At 37.9% G+C, this 27717-nt stretch overlaps 1 protein-coding gene across 2 annotated transcripts in view; it reads right to left on the reverse strand.

The window, feature by feature from the left end:
- The window catches only part of LOC307186902 (UPF0524 protein C3orf70 homolog), a 104857-nt gene that overhangs the window by 70015 nt on the left and 7125 nt on the right, over positions 1-27717 (reverse strand). The window contains exon 1 of one of the 2 annotated variants that reach the window (XM_079922529.1): positions 24309-27566. The exons of the other annotated variant lie outside the window; for it this stretch is intronic. Within the exon in view, the coding sequence (XP_079778655.1) occupies positions 24309-24375 (67 nt within the window). The 5' untranslated portion in view covers positions 24376-27566. Of the gene's footprint in view, positions 1-24308; positions 27567-27717 lie in introns of those variants that run through there. 2 annotated transcript variants of the gene reach the window in all.

The raw sequence follows: 27717 nt of genomic DNA on the forward strand, positions 1-27717 counted from the left end.
TACTTAAAGTGATGAAAGGGAAGAACCTACAACCAAGATTACTGTACCCAGCAAGGATCTCATTCAGATTTGATGGAGGAATCAAAAGCTTTACAGAAAAGCAAAAGCTAAGAGAATTCAGCACCACCAAACCAGCTTTACAACAAATGCTAAAAGAACTTCTCTAAGTGAGAAACACAAGAGAAGAAAAGGACCTACAAAAACAAACCCATAACAATTAAGAAAATGGTCATAGGAACATACTATCGATAATTACCTTAAACGTGAATGGATTAAATGCTCCAACAAAAAGACACAGGCTTGCTGAATGGATACAAAAAAAAGACCCATATATATGCTGTCTACAAGAGACCCACTTCAGACCTAAGGACACATACAGACTGAAAGTGAGGGGACGGAAAAAGATATTCCATGCAAATGGAAATCAAAAGAAAGCTGGAGTAGCAATACTCATATCAGACAAAATAGACTTTAAAATAAAGAATGTTACAAAAGACAAGGAAGGACACTATGTACTTGATCAAGGGATCGATCCAAGAAAGAGATAAAACAATTAAAAATATATATGCACCCAACATAGGAGCACCTCAATACATAAGGCAACTGCTAACACCTATAAAAGAGGAAATCCACAGTAACATAATAATAGTGAGGGACTTTAACACCTCACTTACACCAATGGACAGTTCATCCAAACAGAAAATTACTAAGGAAACACAACCTTTAAATGACACAACAGACCAGATAGATTTATTTGATATTTATACGACATTCCATCCAAAAACAGCAGATTACAGTTTCTTCTCAAGCGCGCATGGAACATTCTCCAGGATAGATCACATCATTGGTCACAATTCAAGCCTCAGGAAATTTAAGAAAACTGAAATCATATCAAGCATCTTTTCTGACCACAACGCTATGAGATTAGAAATCAATTACAGGGGAAAAAACGTAAAAAACACAAACACACAGAGGCTAAACAATACATTACTAAATAACCAAGAGATCACTGAAGAAATCAAAGAGGAAATCAAAAAATACCTAGAGACAAATGACAATAAAAACACTATGATCAAAACCTATGGGATGCAGCAAAAGCAGTTCTAAGAGGGAAGTTTTTGCTACACAAGCCTACCTCCAGAAACAAGAAAAATCTCAAATAAACAATCTAACATTACACCTAATAGAACTTCAGAAAGAACAAACAAAACCCAAGGTTAGCAGAAGGAAAGAAATCATAAAGATCAGAGCAGAAATACATGAAATAGAAACAAAGAAAACAATAGCAAAGATCAATAAAACTAAAAGGTGGTTCTTCGAGAAGATACACAAAATTGATAAACCATTAGCCAGACTCATGAAGGAAAAGAGGGAGAAGACCAAATCAATAAAATGAGAAAGGAGAAGTTACAACAGACACCACAGAAGTACAAAGCATCCTAAGAGACTACTACAAAAACTCTATACCAATAAAATGGACAACCTGGAAGAAATGGACAAATTCTTAGAAAGGTATAACCTTCCAAGACTGCACCAGGAAGAAACAGAAAATATGAACAGACCAATAACAAGTAATGAAATTGAAACTGTGATTAAAAATCTTCCAACAAACAGAAGTCCAAAACCAGATGGCTTCACAGGTGAATTCTATCAAACATTTAGAAAAGAGCTAACACCCATCCTTCTCAAACTTTTCCAAAAAACTGCAGACGAAGGAACACTCCCAATCTCATTCTATGAACCCACCATCACCCTGATACCAAAACCAGACAAAGAAACTACAAAAAATGAAAATTACAGACCAATATCACTGATGAGTATAGATGCAAAAATCCTCAACAAAATACTAGCAAAGAGAATCCAACAACACATTAAAAGGATCATACACCATGATCAAGTGGGATTTATGCCAGGGATGCAAGGATTCTTCAATATGCACAAATCAATCAACGTGATACACCATATTAACAAATTGAAGAATAAAAACCATATTATCCTCTCAATAGATGCAGAAAAAGCTTTTGACAAAATTCAACACCCATTTATGACAAAAACTCTCCAGAAAGTGGGCATAGGGGGAAACCTACCTCAACATAATAAAGGCCATATACGACAAACCCAGAGCAAACATCATTCTCAATGGTGAAAAACTGAAAGCATTTCCTCTAAGATCAGGAACAAGACAAGGATGTCAACCCTCACCACTATTATTCAACATAGTTTTGGAAGTTCTAGCCACAGCAATCAGAGAAGAAAAAGAAATAAAAGGAATACAAATTGGAAAAGAAGAAGTACAACTGTCACTCTTTGCAGATGACATGGTACTATACATAGAGAATCCTAAAGATGCCACCAGAAAACTACTAGAGCTAATCAATGAATTTGGTAAAGTTGCAGGATACAAAATTAATGCACAGAAATCTCTTGCATTCCTATACACTAATAATGAAAAATCTGAAAGAGAAATTAGGGAAACACTCCCTTTTACCGTTGCAACAAAAAGAATAAAATACCTAGGAATAAACTTACCTAGGGAGACAAAAGATCTGTATGCAGAAAATTATAAGACACTGACGAAAGAAATGAAAGATGATACCAAAAGATGGAGAGATATACCATGTTCTTGGATTGGAAGAACCAATATTGTGAAAATGACTATACTGCCCAAAGCAATATACAGATTCAATGCAATCCCTATCAAATTACCAATGGCATTTTTTACAGAACTAGAACAAAAAATCTTAAAATTTGTATGGAAACACAGAAGACCCCACATAGCCAAAGCAGTCTTGAGAGAAAAAAACGGAGCTGGAGGAATCAGACTCCCTGACTTCACACTATACTACAAAGCTACAGTAATCAAGACAATATCGTATTGGCACAAAAACAGAAATATAGATCAGTGCAACAGGATAGAAAGCCCATAGATAAACCCACACACCTATGGTCAACTGATCTATGGCAAAGGAGGCAAGGATATACAATGGAGAAAAGACAGTCTCTTCAATAAGTGGTGCTGGGAAAACTGGACAGCTATATGTAAAGAATGAAATTAGAACACTACCTAACACCATACAGAAAAATAAACTCAAAATGGATTAGCGACCTAAATGTAAGACCGGGCATTATAAAACTCTTAGAGGAAAACATAGGAAGAACACTCTGACATAAATCACAGCAAGATCATTTTTGATCCACCTCCTAGAGTAATGGAAATTAAAACAAAAATAAACAAATGGGAACTAAAGAAGCTTAAAAGCTTTTGCACAGCAAACAATAAACAAGACAAAAAGACAACCCTCAGAATGGGAGAAAATATTTGCAAATGTATCATTGGACAAAGGATTAATCTCCAAAATATATAAACAGCTCATGCAGCTCAATATTTAGAAAACAAACAACCCAATCAAAAAATGGGCAGAAGACCTAAATAGACATTTCTCTGAAGAAGACATACAGATGGCCGAGAAGCACATGAAAAGCTGCTGAACATCACTAATTATTAGAGAAATGCAAATCAAAACTACAATGAGGTATCTCCTCACACCAGTTAGAATGGGCATCATCAGAAAATCTACAAACAACAAATGCTGGAGAGGGTGTGGAGAAAAGGGAACCCTCTTGCACTATTGGTGACAATGTAAATTGATACAGCCACTATGGAGACTGGTATGGAGGTTCCTTAAAGAACTAAAAATAGAATTACCATATGACCCAGCGATCCCACTACTGGGCAAATACCCAGAGAAAACCATAACTCAAAAACACATGCACCCCAATGTTCATTGCAGCACTATTTACAATAGCCAGGTCATGGAAGCAACCTAAATGCCCATCAACAGACGAATGGATAAACAAGATGTGGTACATATATACAATGGAATATTACTCAACCATAAAAAGGAACAAAACTGGGTCATTTATACAGACGTTAATGCATCTAGAGACTGTCATACAGAGTGAAGTAAGTTAGAAAGAGAAAAACAAATATCATATATTAATGCATATATGTGGAACCTAGAAAATGGTACAGATGAACCAGTTTTCACAGCAGAAATCAAAACACACAAGTAGAGAAAAAATGTATGGACACCAAGGGGGGAAAGTGGCAGGGGGTGGGGGTTGTGGTGTGAGGAATTGGGAGATTGGGATTGACATGTATACACTGATGTGTATAAAATGAATGACTAATAAGAAAATTTTTTTAAAACAAACATTAAAAAAAAAAGAAAATGCAATGTGTCAGAATTTGTTCGATGTACCTAAATCACTATTTAGAGGGAAATGATCTAACTTTCCACATTATGAAACTAGAAAAAGAGCAAAATAAAGCCACAAAAAAATCTATAAAATAATACAATAAGCAGAAAACTCAATGAGTTCTTTTAATAACAGATTAAACACAGTTTGAAGAGATTATAAACTGGAAAGCATATCCAAAGAAATTATTGAAAATGCACTATAGAGCAAGAAAGGGATTCACAATACAAAGCAGAAGTTAAAAGACATGTATGATAAAATGAAAACTTAAGACACATCTGATTAGACTTCCAAAAAAAAAAAAGATAATAGTGAGAACAGGGAAAACATAATATTTGAAAAGTGAGTGGTCAACTATTTTCTGAAACTGATGAAAGACATCCATCCATAGACTGAAGAAGCTAAATGAATTCTAAACAGGATAAAGAAAAAGAATTCCACATTTGGACACACAGTCAAATGTAGAACATCAAAGCAAAGACACTATCCTGAAGGCAAGTAGAGAGGAAAAGAGATAACCTTCAACAGTATGACAAATTGACAGCTGACTTCCCCACAGCAACAATGAGATCTGGAAGAAAGTAGAATGGTATCTTCAATACACTGTAAGTCTATACTTATGAAAATATCTTTGAAGACTGGAAGTAAAAACAAAAAAATATGCTAAACTTCTCTCATAATATGAGAAATAAAAATTAAAACTACACTGAAATACCATTTCTATCCAATCACACTGGCCAAAGCTCAAAAGCTTGACAACATACTTATCCATGAGGCTATGAAGAAATCAACATTTTTATATGTTGCTGGCCAGAGACAAATGGCACAACTCCTATGAAGCGGGACTTGTCGATATCTAACAAAAATATATGTGCATTTATTCTTTAATCCAGCAACACTTCCTCTAGGACTTTATTCTAAAGATATAGCAATACCTCCACAAATATGTAACAATACATGCACCATTTATTCACTGCGACATCATTTGTAATAAAATACAAGAAACAGATAGGGAGGGTAGGAGGGAGACACAAGATGGAGGAGATACGGGGATATGTGTATATGTATAGCTGATTCACTTTGTTATAAAGCAGAAACTAACACACCATTGTAAAGCAATGTGAGAAACAAACAAAATGCCCAGGAAAAAAAAAAAAAAAAAAAAAGGTTAAAAACCTACTGCACATATAGACACAATAGAGTATTATGCAGGCATAAAGATATGAGAAGGATCTCCATGAATGGATATGGAATGATTTTTAGGATATACTGTCAAATGAAAAATACAAAATGCAATAAAGTATGACTAGATTGTGTTTAAGAAGTAGAAATAAGAATGTATAAGTGTACATAAATACACACGTGTGAACATACATATAATGCACTTATTTCTGCAAAAAGGAACACAGAAGGAATAAAAGAGAACATTAATAAAAATGAGTATCTAGGGCTTCCCTGGTGGCGCAGTGGTTGAGAGTCCGTCTGCCAATGCAAGGGACACGCGTTCGTGCCCCGGTCCAGGAAGATCCCACATGCCGCGGAGCGACTGGGCCTGTGAGCCATGGCTGCTGAGCCTGTGCCTCCAGAGCCTGTGCTCCACAATGGGAGAGGCCACAGCAGTGAGAGGCCCGCGTACCGCAAAGAAAAAAAAAAAAAAAAGAATATCTAGAAGAGGTAAATAGGAATGGAGCGGAAGATACAGAAATATAAATAAGACTTTTCTCAGTATTCTTTTGTATGTAGTTTTGACCTTTTCTTTAAATAAATTTATTTTTGGCTGCGTTGGGTCTTCGTTGCTGCACGTGGGCTTTTCTCTAGTTGCAGTGAGTGGGGGCCACTCTTCGTTGCAGTGCACGGGCTTCTCATTGCAGTGGCTTCTCTTGTTGTGGAGCACGGGCTCTAGGCGTGCAGGCTTCAGTAGTTGTGGCACATGGGCTCAGTAGTTGTGGCTCACGGGCTCCAGAGTGCAGGCTCAGTAGTTGTGGCACACGGGTTTAGTTGCTCTGCGGCATGTGGGATCTTCCTGGATCAGGGATCGAACCCGTGTCCCCTGCACTGGCAGGTGGATTCTTAACCACTGTGCCACCAGGGAAGCCCCTGTAGTTTTGACTTGTGATACATATTCAAAAGTTAATATCAAATAAAAAAGATAGAGACTAATATTTCCAGGAATATGGAGCAGACACACTTTCTCCTATTCTTCCTCCCTAAATACAACTCAAAACCTAGACATTACATGTAAAATAAACAGAAGATGACTTTGAATGGGGGATAATACAAAGCTGACCAACTAGGTACCTCAGGGACCAAGCAACAACAGGGTGGTGCGGTCCCAGGGATTTTCGTGGGGCTTTATATTCCAGGTTTGGAGCCAAAGAAGTTGTCAACCAGGAAAAGCCAGTGGGAGCAGACAAGAAGTGCCCCAACAAATACCTGTTCTCTCTGGCCAAAGGACAAGGAAAGGAGTAACTTAGCATAACTTTTAGACAATACTCGCTCTACTCCAGGCAAACATAAGAAAAAATACTGTGTACCCTACCCTGATCCATGAAATCAAAGGTAAAGAAAGGGGGGAGAACCTGGACTTCTATACTTGAAAGGCTCTAATGAGGTATCTCAGCACTCTAGCCAGGTGGAATCAGAAACCTAGTGGAAGAACAGGAAATGAGGTCATCTCCACAGTGGTGCCAGTGGAGACCACATGGAGAGCCCCCCACTCCCACCCAGTAGTAACAAAAAGCAGCCACTCCATTCGGTGTCAATTAATGAGGAAGCACTTCCCTTCCCCTGCTAGAGTGGTGCCAAAAAAGTCAGTAAAAATAAGTTTAAGATCCAGAACCTTACTATGACAATTATGTCGAGGTTTCAACTGAAAATCAGTTGTCATAGCAAGAAACCAAGGTGAACTCAAACTGAATGAGAAATGACAAAAAATGCCAACACTGAGATGGCAGAGTTATTAGAATTATCCGACAAGGAATTTAAAGCAGCATGATTTTTTTTAATGCTTCATGAGTAATTACAAACATGCTTGAAACAAAGAAAATACAGAAAGCCTCAGAAAAAACATCTCAACAAATATAAGAATAAACAACCAAACAAATATGAAAACTGAAAAGTACAATAACCAAAATAAAAAACTCAGTGAATGGGAATCAACGGAAGAATGGAAGAGGAAAGCTTCAATGAACTGGAAGAAGGAACAATAGAAATTACCCAATTGGAACAGAGAGAAAATAGACTCAAAAAACTGAACAGAGCTCAGGAGCCACAAGATTACAACCAAAAAAACCTAACATTCATTTTATTGAAGTCCCAAAAGGAGAGGAGAAAAAAGGCAGGGCTGCAAAAGTAGCAGAAGAAATAACGGCTGAAAACGTCCCAAATTTGGCTAGAGACATAACCTACCAATTCAAGAGCTGAGCAAATCTCAAACAAGATAAATCCAAAGAAATCCAGGTCAGAACATTATATTCAAACTTCTGAAAACAAAAAGAAAAAATCTTGAAAGCAGCCAGAGAAAAACAACTCCTTACCTAGAAGGGAAAAACAATTCAAACAACAGTGAATTTACCATCAGAAACCATGGAGGCCAGAAGGAAACAGAACAATATTTTTCAAGTGCTAAAAAAAAAGAACATCAGTTCAAAATTCTATACCCACTAAACATATCCTTCAGGAATAAAGGAGAAATCAAGACATTCTGAGATGAAGAAAAGCTAAGAGAATTGTCACCAGCAGACTTCTCGTAAAAGAATGGCTATAGGGGGCTTCCCTGGTTGCGCAGTGGTTGAGAGTCCACCTGCCGATGCAGGGGACATGGGTTCACGCCCCGGTCCGGGAAGATCCCACATGCCGCGGAGCACCTGGGCCTGTGAGCCATGGCCACTGAGCCTGCGCGTCCAGAGCCTGTGCTCCGCAACTGGAGAAGCGACAACAGTGAGAGGCCCGCGTACCGCCCAAAAAAAATAAAGAATGGCTATAGGAAGTTCTCTAAACACAAAGGCAACAATAAAAGAAGGAGCTTCTGAAAGTCAAAAAAAAAAGAACACAACAGGCAAAAATGTAGATAAATATGTTCCTTTTCCTCTTGAGTTTTCTAAATTATATTTGACAGTTAAAACAGAAATTGTAACCCTGTCTGATATGGTTCTAAACATATGTGGAAGAAATACTTAGGATGGTTATATTATAAATGGGTAGAGGACAGAGGCATATAAAGGGAAGTTAAGGTTTCAATATTTCACTCAAAATCGTCAAAGGACACTAACAGACCATGATAAGCTATATACATATACCTAAAAGCTACAAAAAGAGAACACTCAAAAATATTACAGGTACTCGTAATGGAATTCTACAAAATGTCCAAGTAACTCACAGGAAGGCAGAGAAAAGAAAGAGGAGAAACAGAAAACAAGGAGAAAGTGCAGAAAACAAAAAATAAAATGACAGACTTAACCCCCTGACTTATCAATAATTACATAAGTGTAAATGGTCTAATTAAAAGACAGAGATTGGGACTTCCCTGGTGGCGCAGTGGTTGGGAGTCTGCCTGCCGATGCAGGGGACGTGGGTTCGTGCCCCAGTCCGGGGGGATCCCACATGCCGCGGAGCGGCTAGGCCCGTGAGCCATGGCCGCTGAGCCTGCGCGTCCGGAGCCTGTGCTCCGCAACGGGAGAGGCCACAACAGTGAGAGGCCCGCGTACCGCAAAAAAAAAAAAACAGGAGATTGGCACAGTGGCTTAAAAAACAACTTATGCTGTATATAAAAAACTCACTTCAAATTTACCAATATAGGCAGTTTGGAAATAAAAAAAGAGGAAATATATGTCATGAAAACATTAATCAAAGGGAAGCAGGTATGCCAATATTAATATCACATAAAGCAGACTTCAAAGCAAAGAAAATTACCAGAGATAGAGAGATATTAGATGATGATAAAAGGGTCATCTAACAAGAAGGCATAGCAATTCTGAATGTGTATGCACCAAAAAACAGAGCTGCAAATATATGCAAAGCAAAAACTGACAGACATGAAAGGAGGAAAAGATAAATCCACAATTAATTATGAGACATCAACACTCCTTTTTCAACAACTGACAGAACATATTAGATAGAAAACAAACAAGGATGTACTCACCAATACAAGCAACCAGCAGGATCTAATACACCTTTATAGAACCCTTTACCCAACAACAGCAGAATACCCAGACTTTTTAAATGCCCATGACACTGGGACCATATCCTGGGTCATCAGATTTAAAAGAATTAAATCACAAAAAGTGTGTTCTGTGCTAAAACTAGAAAACAATTAACAAAAATATATCAAAAATCTCCAAACACTTGGAAACTGAACACTTCTAAATAATCCATGAAATCAGAAAGAAATATCAAGAGAAATCAAAACATACATTGAGTTTAATGAAAATTAAAATAAAACATATCAAAATTGTGATGTACAGCTAAAGCAATACTGAGATGGACTTTGATAGCAATAACTGCACACATTAGAAAAGAGGAAAAGTCTCAAACCAATCTAAGTTCCCACTTTAAGAAGCTAAAAAGAAAAGAGCAGCACAAAATAAACTCAAAGGAAGCAGAACAGAAAGAAGGACATAATAAAGATGAGAGAGGAAATCAATGACATTGAAAACAGAAAAATAATGGAGTAAATAAATGAAACAAAGAGCTAGTTCTTCAAATAGGTCAATAAAATTAACAGACCTCCAGCAAGAGTGATTAAAAAATAAATAAATAAAGAGAAAGGACACAAAGTACCAGTACCAGGAATGAAGCAGGGGGTATTACTAAACACCATGAAGACATCAAAAGTATAATTAGGGACTACTACAAACAACTCTACACACATAAATTTGACAACTTAGAATGAAATGGGCCAATTCCTCAAAAATTACAAACTACCACAACTCACCCATTGGCAATAATTTGAATATCCTTTAATAAGGAAGCTGAATTATTAATTTTAACTTTGGGGTTTTTTTTATTGAAGTATAGTTGATTTACAATGTTGTGTTAGTTTCTGGTGTATATCAATGTGATTCAGATATACATATATAATCTGTTTCAGATTCTTCTCCATTATAGTTAATTACAAAACACTGAATATAGTTTCCTGTGCTATACAGTATTGAATTAGTAATTTTAAAAATTACCTGTTTCCTTAAACAGCTGTTAATGTTTAAGAAAAAATTAGCACCAATTCTAAACAATCTCTTCCAGAAAATAGGCTAGGGATAAAAAATTCCCAATTCATTGTATAAAACTAGTATTATCCTGATAACACAACCAAAGACAATACAAAAAAGAAAACTAGAGACTAGCACTCCTCATAAATATAGACTTAAAGATCCTTGACAAACTATTAACAAACAGAATTCAGCAATATATAAAACAAAAATTATACACCATAACCAAGTGACGTTTATTCTAGAGTGGAAGGCTGGTTCAGTATTTGAAAATGTAATTCAAAATATTAAGAAGCGGGCTTCCCTGGTGGCGCAGTGGTTGAGAGTCCGCCTACCGATGCAGGGGATCGGGTTCGTGCCCCGGTCCGGGAAGATCCCCATGCCGCAGAGCGGCTGGTCCCATGAGCCATGGCCGCTGAACCTGCGCGTCTGGAGCCTGTACTCCGCAACAGGAGAGGCCACAACAGTGAGAGGCCCGCGTACCGCAAAAAAAAAAAAAAAAAAAATTAACTCAAGATAGATTAAAGACTTGAATGTAAGACCTGAAACCATAAAACTTCTGGAAGACAACACAGGCAGTCAGCTTCCTGACATCAGTCTCGGCAGTGATTTTTTTAGATGATGTCAAAAGCAAAGGGAACAGGAGCAAAAATAAACAGGTGGGACTACATCAAACTAAAAAGCTTCTGCACAGGAAAGGCAACCATTAACAAAATGAAAAAGTAACCTACCCAATGGGAGAAAATATTTGCTAATCATATAACTGATTATGGGTTAATACCCAAAATATAGAAAGAACTCATATAATTCAATAGCAAAATAACAATTTGATTAAAAAATGAGCAAAGAATATGACTAGACCTTTTTCCAAAGAAAATATACAGATGGCCAACACATACATGAAAAGGTGCTCAACATCACTAACCATCAGGGAAATGCAAATCAAAACTACAATGAGATATCACCTCATACCTATTAGAATGGCTGTTATCAAAAAAACAAGAAATAACAAGTGTGGAGAAAAGGAGACCCTTGTGAGCTGTCGATGGGATTGTAACTTGGTGCAGCCACTATAGAAAACGGTATGGAGGTCCCTCAAAAAAATAAAAATAGAACTACGTATGATCCAGCAATTCCACTTCTGGGTATTTACTTGAAGAAAATAAAAATGCTAATTTGAAAAGATACACACAACCCCAAGTTCACTGCAACATTATTTACAATAGCCAAGACACTGAAATAATCTGAATGTCCACCAACAGATGAATGGATAAAGAAAATGAGCTATATATTTGGGATATTTTTCACCCATAAAAAGTAATGAAATCTTGCCATTTGCGACAACATAGAGGGAACTTGGGGCACTATACTAAGTGAAATAAGTCAGAAAAAAGACAAATGCCATGTATTCTCACTTACATGTGGAAACAAAAAAACAGAAAAAAGGAGATTTAAGAAGATGGCGGAAGAGTAAGATGCGGAGATCACCTTCCTCCCCACAGATACATCAGAAATACATCTACACGTGGAACTGCTCCTGTAGAACACCCACTGAATGCTGGCAGAAGACCTCAGACCTCCCAAAAGGAAAGAAACTCCCCATGTAACTGGGTAGGGCAAAAGAAAAAAGAAAAAACAGAGGCAAAAGAAAACGGACGGGACTGGCACCAGAGGGAGGGAGCTGTGAAGGTGGAGACGTTTCCGCACACTAGGAAGCCCCTTCGCGGGCGGAGACTGCGGGTGGCAGAGGGGGGAAGCTTCGGAGCCACGGAGGAGAGCGCAGCCACAGGGGTGCGGAGGCCAAAACGGAGAGATTCCCGCACAGAGGATCAGAGCCGACCGGCACTCACTAGCCTGAGAAGCTTATCTGCTCACCCGCCAGGGCGGGCGTGGGCTGGGAGCTGAGGCTCGGGCTTGGGCTTCGGTCGGAGCGCCGGGAGAGGACTGGGGCTGGCAGCGTGAACACAGCCTGAAGGGGCTAGTGCGCCAAGGCTAGCCGGGAGGGAGTCCGGGAAAAGGTCTGGAGCTGCCGAAGAGACAACAAACTTTTTCTTCCCTCTCTGTTTCCTGATGCCCGAGGAGAGGGGATTAAGAGCGCTGCTTAAAGGAGCTCCAGAGACAGGCGCCAGCCGTGTCTATCAGTGCAGACCCCAGAGCCGGGAATGAGAAACTAAGGCGGCTGCTGCCACCACCAAGAAGCCTGTGTGAGAGCAGAGGTCACTATCCATACCTCCCCTCCTGGGAGCCTGTGCAGCCCGCCACTGCCAGGGTCCCGTGATCCAGGGACAACTTCCCCGAGAGAACGCACGGCGCGCCTCAGGCTGGTGCAACGTCACGCCGGCCTCTGCAGCCCCAGGCTCGCCCCGCATCCGTGCCCCTCCCTCCCCACGGCCTGAGTGAGCCAGAGCCCCCGCATCAGCGGCTCCTTTAACCCCATCCTGTCTGAGCGAAGAACAGACGCCCTCAGGCAACCTACACGCAGAGGCGGGTCCAAATCCAAAGCTGAGCCCCAGGAGCTGTGTGAACAAAGAGAAAGGGAAATCTCTCCCAGCAGCCTCAGGAGCAGTGGATTAAATCTTCACAATCAACTTGATGTACCCTGCATCTGTGGAATAACTGAATACACAATGAATCATCCCAAATTGAGGAGGTGGACTTTGGGAGCAAGATATATTATTTTTTCCCCTTTTCCTCTTTTTGTGAGTGTGTATGTGTATGCTTCTGTGTGAGACTTTGTACAGCTTTGCTTTTACCATTTGTCCTAGGGTTCTGTCCTTCCGGTTTTATTTTTTTCCTTTTTAAAACTTTTTTCTTAATAATTATTTTTTACTTTTTCTTTTAATAACGTTATTTTATTTTACTTTATTTTATTTTATTATATTTTATCCCCTTCCTCCCTCCCTTCCCCCCCCCCATTCCTTTCTTTCTTTCTTTCTTTCTTTCTATTTTTTCTCCCTTTTATTCTGAGCCGTGTGGATGAAAGGCTCTTGGTCCTCCAGCCAGGTGTCATGGCTGTGCCACTGAGGTGGGAGAGCCAAGTTCACGACACTAGTCCACAAGAGACCTCCCAGCTCCACGTAATACCAAACAGTGAAAATCTCCCAGAGATCTCCATCTCAATGCCAAAACCCACCTTCACTCAACGACCAGCAAGCTACAGTGCTGGACACCCTATGCCAAACAACTAGCAAGACAGGAACACAGCCCCATCCATTACCAGAGAGGCTGCCTAAAATCATAATAAGGCCACAGACACCCCAAAACACACCACCAGACGAGGACCTGCCCACCAGAAAGACAAGATCCAGCCTCATCCACCAAAACACAGGCACTAGTCCCCTCCACCAGGAAGCCTACACAACCCTCTGAACCAACCTTAGCCACTGGGGACAGACACCAAAAACAATGAGACCTACAAACCTGCAGCCTGCAAAAAGGAGACCCCAAACACAGTAAGATAAGCAAAATGAGAAGACAGAAAAACACACAGCAGATGAAGGAGCAAGATGAAAACCCACCAGACCTAACAAATGAAGAGGGAATAGTCAGTCTACCTGAAAACGAATTCAGAATAATGATAGGAAAGATGATCCAAAATCTTGGAAATAGAATAGAAAAAATGCAAGAAACATTTAACAAGGACCTAGAAGAATTAAAGAGCAAACAAACAATGATGAATAACACAATAAATGAAATTAAAAATTCTCTAGAAGGAATCAATAGCAGAATAACTGAGGCAGAAGAACGGATAAGTGACCTGGAAGATAAAATAGTGGAAATAACTACTGCAGAGCAGAATAAAAAAAAGAGAATGAAAAGAACTGAAGACAGTCTCAGAGACCTCTGGGACAACATTAAATGCACCAACATTCGAATTATAGGGGTCCCAGAAGAAGAAGAAAAAAGAAAGGGACTGAGAAAATATTTGAAGAGATTATAGTTGAAAACTTCCCTAATATGGGACAGGAAATAGTTAATCAAGTCCAGGAAGCACAGAGAGTCCCATACAGGATAAATCCAAGGAGAAACACGCCAAGACACATATTAATCCAACTATCAAAAATTAAATACAAAGAAAACATATTAAAAGCAGCAAGGGCAAAACAACAAATAACACACAAGGGAATCCCCATCAGGTTAACAGCTGATCTTTCAGCAGAAACTCTGCATTCAGAAGGGACTGGCAGGACATATTTAAAGTGATGAAGGAGAAAAATCTACAACAATGATTACTCTACCCAGCAAGGATCTCATTCAGATTTGATGGAGAAATTAAAACCTTTACAGACAAGCAAAAGCTGAGAGTTCAGCACCACCAAACCAGCTTTACAACAAATGCTAAAGGAACTTCTCTAGGCAAGAAACACAAGAGAATGAAAAGACCTACAATAACGAAGCCAAAACAATTAAGAATATGGGAATAGGAACATACATATTGATAATTACCTTATATTTAAATGAATTAAATGCTGCCACCAAAAGACAGAGACTGGCTGAATGGATACAAAAACAAGACCTGTATATATGCTGTCTACAAGAGACCCACTTCAGACCTAGGGACACATACAGACTGAAAGTGAGGGGATGGAAAAAGATATTCCATGCAAATGGAAATCAAAAGAAAGCTGGAGTAGCAATTCTCGTATCAGACAAAATACACTTTAAAACAAAGACTATTACAAGACACAGAGAAGGACACTACATAATGATCAAGGGATCGATCCAAGAAGGAGATATAACAATTGTAAACATTTATGCACCCAACATAGGAGCACCTCAATACATAAGGCAAATACTAACAGTCATAAAAGGGGAAATCGACAGTAACACTATAATAGCTGGGGACTTTAACACCCCACTTTCACCAATGGATAGATATCCAAAATGAAAATAAATAAGGAAACACAAGCTTTAAATGATACATTACACAAAATGGACTTAATTGATATTTATAAGACATTCCATCCAAAAACAACAGAATACACATTTTTCTCAGGTGCTCATGGAACATTCTCCAGGATAGATCATATCTTGGGTCACAAATCAAGCCTTGGTAAATTTAAGAAAATTGAAATCATATCAAGTATCTTTTCCAACCACAACGCTATGAGACTAGATATCAATTACAGGAAAAGATCTGTAAAAAATACAAACACATGGAGGCTAAACAATACACTACTTAATAACCAAGTGATCACTGAAGAAATCAAAGGCAGAAGACTCAAATCAGTAAAATTAGAAATGAAAAAGGAGAAGTAACAACAGACACTGCAGAAATACAAAGGATCATGAGAGATTACTACAAGAAACTCTATGCCAATAAAATGGACAACCTGGAAGAAATGGACAAATTCTTAGAAATGCACAACCTGCCGAGACTGAACCAGGAAGAAATAGAAAATATGAACAGATCAATCACAAGCACTGCAATTGAAACTGTGATTAAAAATCTTCCAACAAACAAAAGCCCAGGACCAGATGGCTTCACAGGCGAATTCTATCAAACATTTAGAGATGAGCTAACACCTATCCTTCTCAAACTCTTCCAAAATATAGCAGAGGGAGGAACACTCCCAAACTCATTCTATGAGGCCACCATCACCCTGATACCAAAACCAGACATGATGTCACAAAGAAAGAAAACTACAGGCCAATATCACTGATGAACATAGATGCAAAAATCCTCAACAAAATACTAGCAAACAGAATCCAACAGCATATTAAAAGGATCATACACCATGATCAAGTGCGGTTTATTCCAGGAATGCAAGGATTCTTCAATATACGCAAATCAATCAACGTGATATACCATATTAACAAACTGAAGGAAAAAACCATATGATCATCTCAATAGATGCAGAGAAAGCTTTTGACAAAATTCAACACCCATTTATGATAAAAACCCTACAGAAAGTAGGCATAGAGGGAACTTACCTCAACGTAATAAAAGCCATATATGACAAACCCACAGCCAACATCGTCCTCAATGGTGAAAAGCTGAAACCATTTCCACTAAGATCAGGAACAAGACAAGGTTGCCCACTCTCACCACTCTTATTCAACATAGTTTTGGAAGTTTTAGCCACAGCAATCAGAGAAGAAAAAGAAATAAAAGGAATCCAAATCGGAAAAGAAGAAGTAAAGCTGTCACTGTTTGCAGATGACATGATACTATACACAGAGAATCCTAAAGATGCTACCAGAAAACTACTACAGCTAATCAATGAATTTGGTAAAGTAGCAGGATAGAAAATTAATGCACAGAAATCTCTGGCATTCCTATACACTAATGATGAAAAATCAGAAAGTGAAATTAAGAAAACACTCCCATTTGCCATTGCAACATAAAGAATAAAATACCTAGGAATAAACCTACGTAAGGAGACAAAAGACCTGTATGCAGAAACTTATAAGACACTGATGAAAGAAATTAAAGAAGATACAAATAGATGGAGAGATATACCATGTTCTTGGAATGGAAGAATCAACATTGTGAAAATGACTCTACTACCCAAAGCAATGTACAGATTCAATGCAATCCCTATCAAACTACCACTGGCATTTTTCACAGAACTAGAACAAAAAATTTCACAATTTGTAGGGAAACACAAAAGACCCTGAATAGCCAAAGCAATGTTGAGGACAAAAAATGGAGCTGGAGGAATCAGGCTCCCTGACTTCAGACTGTACTTCAAAGCTACAATAATCAAGACAGTATGGTACTGGCACAAAAACAGAAAGATAGATCAATGGAACAGGATAGAAAGCCCAGAGATAAACCCACGCACCTATGGTCACCTTATCTTTGATGAAGGAGGCAAGAACATACAATGGAGAAAAGACAGCCTCTTCAATAAGTGGTACTGGGAAAACTGGACAGCTACATGTAAAAATATGAAATTGGAACACTCCCTAACACCATACACAAAAATAAACTCAAAATGGATTAAAGACCTAAATGTAAGGCCAGACACTATGAAACTCTTAGAGGAAAACACAGGCAGAACACTCTATGACATAAATCACAGCAAGATCCTTTTTGACCCACCTCCTAGAGAAATGGAAATAAAAACAAAGATAAACAAATGGGACCTAATGAAACTTAAAAGCTTTGGCACAGCAAAGGAAACCATAAACAAGACCAAAAGACAAACTTCAGAATGGGAGAAAATATATGCAAATGAAGCAACTGACAAAGGATTAATCTCCAAAATTTACAAGCAGCTCATGCAGCTCAATATCAAAAAAACAAACAACCCAATCCAAAAATGGGCAGAAGACCTAAACAGACATTTCTCCAAAGAATATATACAGATTGCCAACAAACACATGAAAGAATGCTCAACATCGTTAATCATTAGAGAAATGCAAATCAAAACTACAAGATATCATCTCACACCGGTCAGATTGGCCATCATCAAAAAATCTAGAAACAGGGCTTCCCTGGTGGCACAGTGGTTGAGAATCTGCCTGCCAATGCAGGGGACATGGGTTCGAGCCCTGGTCTGGGAAGATCCCACATGCTGCGGAGCAACTAGCCCCATGAGCCACAATTACTGAGCCTGCACGTCTAGAGACTGTGCTCCGCAACAAGAGAGGCCACGATAGTGAGAGGCCCGCGCACCATGACGAGGAGTGGCCCCCACTTGCCGTAACTAGAGAAAGCCCTCAAACAGAAACGAAGACCCAACAAAGCCATAAATAAATAAATAAATAAATAAAATTTTTTTAAAAAATCTAGAAACAATAAATGCTGGAAAGGGTGTGGAGAAAAGGGAACACTCTTGCACTGTAGGTGGGAATGTAAATTGATACAGCCACTATGGAGAACAGTATGGAGGTTCCTCAAAAAACTACAGACAGAACTACCATACGACCCAGCAATCCCACTACTGGGCATATACCCTGAGGAAACCATAATTCAACAAGAGTCATGTACCAAAATGTTCATTGCAGCTCTATTTACAATAGCCAGGACATGGAAGCAACCTAAGTGTCCATCAACAGATGAATGGATAAAGAAGATGTGGCACATATATACAATGGAATATTACTCAGCCATAAAAAGAAACGAAATTGAGTTATCTGTAGTGAGGCGGATGGACCTAGAGTCTGTCGTACAGAGTGAAGTAGGTCAGAAAGAGAAAAACGAATACCATATGCTAACACATATATATGGCATCTAAGAAAAACAAAAAAAGGAAAAAAGGCCATGAAGAGCCTAGGGGTAAGACAGGAATAAAGACACAGACCTACTAGAGAATGGACTTGAGGATATGGGGAGGGGGAAGGGTAAGCTGTGACAAAGTGAGAGAGTGGCATGGACATATACACACTACCAAACGTGAAATAGATAGCTAGTGGGAAGCAGCCGCATAGCACAGGGAGATCAGCTCGGTGGTTTGTGACCTCCTAGAGGAGTGGGATAGGGAAGGTGGGAGGGAGGGAGACGCTAGAGGGAAGAGATATGGGAACATGTGTATATGCATAGCTGATTCACTTTGTTATAAAGCAGAAACTAACACACCATTGTAAAGCAATTATACTCCAATAAAGATGTTAAAAAAATAAAAATAAAAAAATATTAAAACAAACAACAACAACAAAAAACAACTGAATACACAGACACAGCGAACAGACTGGTGGTTGCCAGAGCCAGGAGGGTGAGAGAATGGGCAAAATGGGTAAAGATGGTCAAACAAACAAAATTCCAGTTACAAAATAAATAAGTCATGGAGGTGTAATGTGAGTATAGTTAATAATACTCTACTGTATACTTGAAAGTTGCTATGAGAGTACATCTTAAAAGTTCTCATCACAAGAAAAGAAATCTGTAACTATGTATGGTGAAGGATGTTAACTAGACTTAAACTGCGATGATCATTTCACAGTATATACAAATACTGAACCACTAAGTTGTATACCTGAAACGAATATGTCAGTTATACCCCAATTTTTAAAAAGTAAAATAATTTAAAAACTGTGGTACATCCAGAGAATGGAATTATTCAGCACTAAAAAGAAACAAGCGGGCTTCCCTGGTGGCGCAGTGGTTGAGAGTCCGTCTGCCAATGCAGGGGACACGGGTTCGTGCCCCGGTCCGGGAGGATCCCACATGCCGCGAAGCGGCTAGGCCCGTGAGCCATGGCCGCTGAGCCTGCACGTCCGGAGCCTGTGCTCCGCAACGGGAGAGGCCACAACAGTGAGAGGCCCACGTACCGAAGGGGGGGAAAAAAAGAAAGAGCTACCAAGCCATGAAAAGACATAGAGAAACCTTAAATGTATATTATTAAGTGAAAAAAGCCAGTTTGAAAAGGCTACATACTATATGATTCCAACTATATGACATTCCGGAAAAACTAAAACTATGGAGACAATGAAAAGATCAGTGGTTTCCAAGGGGATGGGTGAAATGAATAGGAAGGGCACAGAGGATTATTAGGGCAGTGAAAATACTCTGTATGATATTATAATGATGCATATATATCATTATATACTTGTCCACATCCATAGAATGTACAATACCAAGAGTAAAGCCTAAGGTAAACTGTGGACTTTCGATGGTTATGATGTGTCAGTGTAGGTTCATCCTGGGTAAAAGAATGTACAGTTCTGATAGATGATAATGGGGGAGGCTATGCACATGTAGGGGCAAAATACATGGGAAAGCACCATACATGCTTCTTGATTTTGTTGTAAACCTAAAACTGATCTAAAAAAATAAAGTATTTAAAAAAAAAAAGAGAAGAGATACTTCCCCAAAGAGGATATACAAATGGCAGATAAGCACATGAACGTCAGCAATCAGGTAAATGCAAATTAAAATTAAAATGAGTGATCAGTACACATCTATCAGAATCACTAAAATAAAAATAGCAACACCACCAAATGCTGACAGGAATGTGGTGAAGAAACTGGATCACTCATACATTGCTGATGGGAATGTAAAATGTTACAGTAACCATGGAAAACAGTTTAGCAGTTTCTTAAAAAACTAAATGTGCAACCACCACACAACCCAGCAATTGTGCTTCTGGGCATTTATCCCAGAAAAATGAAGGCTTTTGTTCACACAGAAAACCATACACAAAGGATTATAACTGGCTTATTTATAATAACTAAAAAATGGAAACAACACAGATGTCCTTCAATGGGTGAATGAATAAACAAACTGTGGTACGTGTACACCATGGAACACTACTCAGCAATAAAAAGGAATGAGCTATTGATATATGAAACAGCCTGGAAGAACCTCCAGAGAATTATTATGCTGAGTGAAAAAAGCCAATCCCCAAAGGTTACATACTGTATGATCCATTTATATAACATTTTGGAAATGACAAAATGAAAGAAATAGAGAACAGATTAGCAATTGGCAGGGATTAATGAGGGGTTGGGGCAAGAGGGAAAGTGAGTGTGTCTATAAAGGGGGAACATGAGGTATGCTTGCAATGATAAAAATGCTCCTGAATCTGTCTGTATCAATGTCAATTTCCTGGTTGTGATATCGTACTACAGTTTTGCAAAATGCTACCACTGGGAAATTGAATACAGAACACATGAGCTCTCTGTACTATTTCTCACAACTTAATGTGAATCTACAAATTATCTCAAAATAAAAAGTTTAATTTAAAAAGGATGAAAAAAGTATACCCGAAATTGATTCAAATCAGAAATAAATTAACCTGATAATATAACCACATACAAGAAAATAATTAATTCAAGAAACTTTTGAACACAGTGTTCTGACTATAAATCCTTTCCAAGATATATTCTAAAAATCAAGCAAAGAATCTTGAACTTTAGTAATCAGTTGGTTGTTGGTAATGGTAATAATGTAATAATTCCTAAACTACCTTGTGTGTAACTGAAGATAGAAGAAATAAGTAAATATTATGATATAATGGAAACCAGGGTTTTTGCCCACAGAGAAGGGAGGTACAATTATGGAATGGGGAAAGGTGAAAGACACACACACACACACACACACACACACTTCCTACGTCTATCCACTGAAAGTAACATGCAGTAATATCCCAGTAGAAATAAGCACATTAAAAGCCCACATAATGGTTTCTGATTTCTGGTCTGGGGTGAGGAAATTACTAGGTAAGCCTGGAACATCTTGTTATTCCAGAAAGCAGTAAAGTGCTCAAAAAATGACAGGAACATGTCAAAAGGTCACAGAAGCCAGCTTGAAGGAGCTCTTACTGCCCAAATTTAAGACAATTTGAACATCAAAATAATTTATGATACTTGATTATAACAAATTAAAAAAGAATCAAATTGTCCTTTTGGAAGTACTAGCCATGGCAATCAGAGGAGAAAAATAAAAGGAATCCAAATTTAAAAAGAAAACTGTCACTGTTTGCAGATGACATGATACTATACATAGAAAATCCTGAAGATGCAACCAGAAAACTACTACAGCTAATCAATGAATTTGGTAAGGTTGCAGGATACAAAATTAATACACAGAAATCTACTGCATTCCTATATACTAACAATGGAAGAGCAGAAAGAGAAATTAAACAATCTCATTTACCATCACATCAAAAAGAATAAAATACTTAGGAAGAAACCTATCTAAGGAGGCAAAAGACCTGTATACTCCAAAAACTATAAGATGCTGATGAAAGAAATCGAAGATGACACAGATGGAAAGATATACCATGTTCTTGTACTGGAAGAATCAATATTGTCAAAATGACTATACTACCCGAGGCAATCCACAGATTCAATGCAATCCCTATCAAATTACCAATGGCATTTCTCACAGAACTAGAACAAAAAAATTTTTAATTTGTATGGAGACACAAAAGACCCCAAATACCCAAAGCAATCTTGAGAAAGAAAAACAGAGCCCGAGGAATCAGGCTCCCTGACTTCAGACTATACTACAAAGCTACAGTCATCAAGACAGTATGGTACTGGCACAAAAACACAGATCAATGGAACAGGACAGAAAATCCAGAAGTAAACCCACACACTGATGGTCAATTCATCTACAACAAAGGAGGCAACACTACACAATGGAGAAAAGGCGGTCTCTTCAATAAGTGATGCTGGGAAAACTGGACAGCCACATGTAAAAGAATGAAATTAGAACACTCCTTAACACCATACACAAAAATAAACTCAAAATGGATTAAAGACCTAACTGTAAGACAGGATACTATAAAACTCTTAGAGGAAAACAGAGACAGAACACTCTTTGACATAAATCACAGCAATATCTTTTTTGATCTGTCTCCTAGAATGGAAATAAAAAGAAATCAAATGGGACCTAATTAAACTTAAAAGCATTCTCACAACAAAGGAAACCATAAACAAAATGAAAAGACAACCCACAGAATGTGAGAAAATATTTGCAAATGATGCAGCCAACAAGGGATTAATCTCCAAAATCTACAAACAGCTCATGCGGCTCAATAAATGGGCAATGCCCAATCAAAAAAATGGGCAGAAGACCTAAATAGACATTTCTCCAAAGAAGACATACATATTGCCAAGAAGCACATGAAAAGATGCTCAACATCACTAATTATTAGAAAAATGCAAAGCAAAACTATGAGAGGGCTTACCTAGTGGCGCAGTGGTTAAGAATTCATCTGCCAATGCACGGGACACAGGTTCGAGCCCTGGTCCGGGAAGATCCCATATGCCATGGAGCAACTAAGCCGATGCACCACAGCTACTGAGCCTGAGCTCTAGAGCCCGTGTGCCACAACTACTGAGCCCAAGTGCCACAATTATTGAAGTCCACGCGCCTAGAGCCCATGCTCCACAACAAGAGAAGCCACCGCAATGAGAAACCCATGCACCACAACAAACAGTGGCCCCCACTCGCCGCAACTAGACAAAGCCTGTGTGTGGCAACGAAGACACAACACAGGCAAAAATAAATAAATAAAATAAGTAAATAGATTTATTTTTAAAAAAACTACAATGAGGTATCACCTCACACCAGTCAGAACAGCCATCATCAAAAAGTCTACAAACAATAAATGCTGGAGAGGGTGTGAAGGAAAGGGAACCCTCCTTACAAAGAACCTTACATTCTTTGATGAGAATGTAAATTGGTACAACCACTATGGACAACAGTATAGAGGTTCCTTAAAAATCTAAAAATAGAACATGATCCAGCAATCCCACTACTGGGCATATAACCAGAGAAAACCATAGTTTTCCCAGGATACGTGCACCCCAATATTCACTGCAGTGCTGTTTACAATAGCAAAGACATGGACGCAATCTAAATGTCCACTGACAGATGAATGGATAAAGAAGATGTGGTACATATATACAATGGAATATTACTCAGCCATAAAAAAGAATGAAATAATGTCCTTTGCAGCAACATGGATGGACCTAGAGATTATCATGCTAAGCGAAGTAATTCAGACAGAGAAAGACAAATATTATAGGATATCGTTTATATGCAAAATCTAAAAAAAATGATACAAATGAACTTATTTACAAAACAGGAGCAGACTCACAGACTTAGAAAACAAACTATGGTTACCAGGGGTGGGGAGGGAAGGGTGGGGGAGGGGATAAATTGGGAGTTTGGGATTGACATATACTCACTACTATTTTTAAAATAGATAACCAAGAAGGACCTATTGTATAGCACAGAGAGCTATGTTCAGTATTCTGTAATAACCTAAATGGGGAAAAAATTTGAAAAAGAATAGGAACACATATATGTATAACTGAATCACTTTGCTGTACACCTGAAACTAACACAATATTGTTAATCAACTATACTCCAAAATAAAATTAAAAAATAAAAAATAAATAAATAAAAATAAAATAGGAAAAGATTAGATCCTAACATACCTTCCAACTCTGAAAGCGTGGTGTAAGCAGTCCCAAACTTTACTGGTAGAATACACACCAAATTCATGATAGTGGCTGCTTCTTGTGAGAGAAGGATGAGAAAGAGACTCTGAAAGAAAGCAGCAAGGACTCTAACTTTATCTGAAGCAAGAGTGATGAACAAATGGAAACACCGGTTACATCTGGGTGGTGGGAACTCTGATGTTCGTAGTATGTGTTTTCTGTTATTTTTTATAAATCTTAAACCTAAACACACACACGCACACACACAAATTATGTTACTTGATTATAACAAATTAAAAAGAATCAAGTTGTCTATAATAAAACCTAAAACAGAGGGATATATAGGTAGAGAAGAGAAACCTCTTCTTTACAAAAGAATGCTATCAAATAGTAGGAATCACAGAATTAGAAAATCACTATTTTGCAACAACAATGAAATAAGTGATTCACACAAGACTCCTCAGTCAATACTAAAATCACTGGGTTAAAGTTTGTTGGGGAACAGGATATTCACTCAGTGTCAAAGTATCACCCCACCGATTACTTACTCTTAAACAGTGACAAAAATAATTTTAAAAAGAAAAATAACAAAGGGAAACAATATTTTTATAATGGACAGATTTGGCAGTTATCACTTTAGCACCAGCACTAGTGGAACACACTGACTTGTCTCCTCATGTTAATGCTGTAAGAAAGGTACAATATTCACCTATGTAATAACTAGACAAAAATGTTCAACCTAAATCTAATAAGGCAAATCTAAAATATGGGAGATAGTATAGGCAGTTAATCTGGACTCCTCAAAAATTTCAACACCATCCAAAAACAGTGTGATTATTCTAGAATGATTAAAGAAGATACTAAAGTGATACAATAATGAAATGTGATGCATGAATCTTATTTTTCCACTCATTTTATTTATTTCACTTGTTCAACCATTTTACTGAGGTATAACTGACACTGAAAAAGCTGTACAGATTCAATGTAGAAAATGTGATGAGTTCGGAGATAAGTATACACCCATGAAACTAGCACCACAATCTAGGCCATTAAAATATCCATGTGATGTATGAATCTTGATTGGATCCCAAATTGGAAAAAAAAAAGTCAGCTATAAAATTCATTTTTTAAAGATAAAGGAAACTGTATGTTAGATGGTACTCCTGAATTACTGTTATTATCTTAGGTATGATTAGTATTGTGGTTACATAGGAAAATGTCCTCTTTCTTAAGAGGTATGATGAAACATTTAAGTGAAATGTCATGTCTGCAACTTACTTTTAAATGGTTTAAGAAAAAAGTACATGTGTGTGCATGTGTGTGTAGACAGAAAGATAAAGCAAATGAGTCTAACAGACAGAGTATTCCATAAAATACCAAATAATTACACTCTTAGTGTTTTTATTTCTCTAAAGGTCTGTTTAAGTGAGATACAGAGGAAGAAATACATTCTATATCACACCAAGAATCTAGTTTTAAATAGACAAATAAGCACTAGGGAGGTTAAAGAATTTGTCCTGAATGGACTGTTTTGGGACATTTTGCAGACACAACTGGAAGGATTTATCATACATTGTTGGCATTCCAGATACTGCACGTTTTTGGCAGTGTGCTTACAGAATACTACTAAATATCAGGATATTCAAAAGCAAGCCAACAATAAGAACAGGAGAAACACAATAAAAAAGTCTGTGACTTTGAGTAAAGTAACTTGCAAAAACTACAATTAAATCTACTTTGTCCACCCATTCTAAAAGCCAGGACCACTCTGTTAACTAGCACTTTTGCCATTTTTCTACGCAAAATCAGTATTCCAAATAACAGCTAAGTATCGCTACAGGATCGTGACAGACTTAAATCATTAAAGTTAAATATGTACAGTTTCACTTTAACAGTTTTGTAATATTCTGATCCTTTGAAACGTGTTAACCCATGTTTGATATGACAGTTCTCTACTAACTGGTATACCTGATTAACCAGAACTATCCATTGCTTAACAATGGTGGAAAATAGGATGGAGTAGGGGAGTGGGGAGTACAATATAAGATTCCATGATAAAAAGCAGATAATCATCACAAAGTAACTATTATAAAATAAACCTTTCAACAGTGAGGGCAATTTAAAAACTCCATTTCTAAATGTCATCCTATTTGAAATGTATATTTTTACCATCTGTATTGTGTTGTAGTGTGTAATTGAACAAATGAGTATGGTTACAAAGTGAATTCCAGGTTAACCAGGACATTTTTGGAAGGGGAAGCAGTTGGAATTGGGGACTTTGACAATCATCACACTATGACAATAACATGTAACTATGTTATTATCCCCATATTAAGAATGATGATAAAGCAGAAACTAACACACCACTGTAAAGTAATTATACTCCAATAAAGATGTTAAAAAAAAAAGATGAAACAAAGACGGAGGTTAAGTAACTTCCCCCAAACCATATAACTAGTAAGTGGGCAGAGCCAGGATTCAAACACAAAGCCCAACTCCAGAGCCTGCCCTCAGGATGACTAGGCTACCTAGTATTTCCATTGTTTGTTTGTTTTGAGGAGTGGCTGATGCTGAACACCTGTACTAAGTACTGCTTTACATCATATAATATTCACAACAACCCTGTGAAGCAGGATTTTTAGTCCTGTTTTTCAGAAGAGAACACTGAAGCTGAGAGAGGTTGAGTAACCTGCCGGAAGTTACACTGCCAATGGATGGAAGAACCAGGATTCAACTCAGGTGTGTCTGACTCCACAGCCCTTGCCCTTAATAGGACTACACTCTGCCTTCCACATTCTATGTATAAAACATTCCTTATTTTTCTAGGAAACACATCTACTAGACAACTGTTAGCTGTTAAACATATGTTCCTGAATTTGTTTGGAATTAATAACACTTAATTTCTCTGAAAATATTACTTCTTGTAAATTAATGAGATTTCACAATATGAGAAAACAAACTTAAAGTGAGGGTGTTATAATGTAGGAAATTATCATAGAAAAGCCCTCAAAAGCTATTTGGTTCAAATCCCTAAGTTCAACAGACTTGGAAACTAATAATAATTAATGGTATGTATGCAAATCTAACCAAAAAAAGGGCTTGCACCAGTTAGGGAGCAGTTGAAGATGTGACATGACTGAACCTTCATATTATACAAATACGTTATCAAATGTTTTTTAAAAGCATAGAGTTTGCAACCACTCCAAAAACGTTCACAATTCATATAATTGCCCCTCTCTTAAAATCAGAAACCATTCTCATTTTACTTATTTAAATCCTCCTTGTTTGAAAAAAATTTTTAAATAGCTGAAATCCTCCTCACTGTACCCTGAGTGGAACCAAGAAACCCAGAGACCTGGTTACCATCCGGTTTGTGAGATTCTAATGCACATTGACCACATGTGGC

The sequence above is a fragment of the Stenella coeruleoalba genome, assembly GCF_951394435.1.
Source record: "Stenella coeruleoalba genome assembly, chromosome: 5".
Taxonomy (NCBI): Eukaryota; Metazoa; Chordata; class Mammalia; order Artiodactyla; family Delphinidae; genus Stenella; species Stenella coeruleoalba.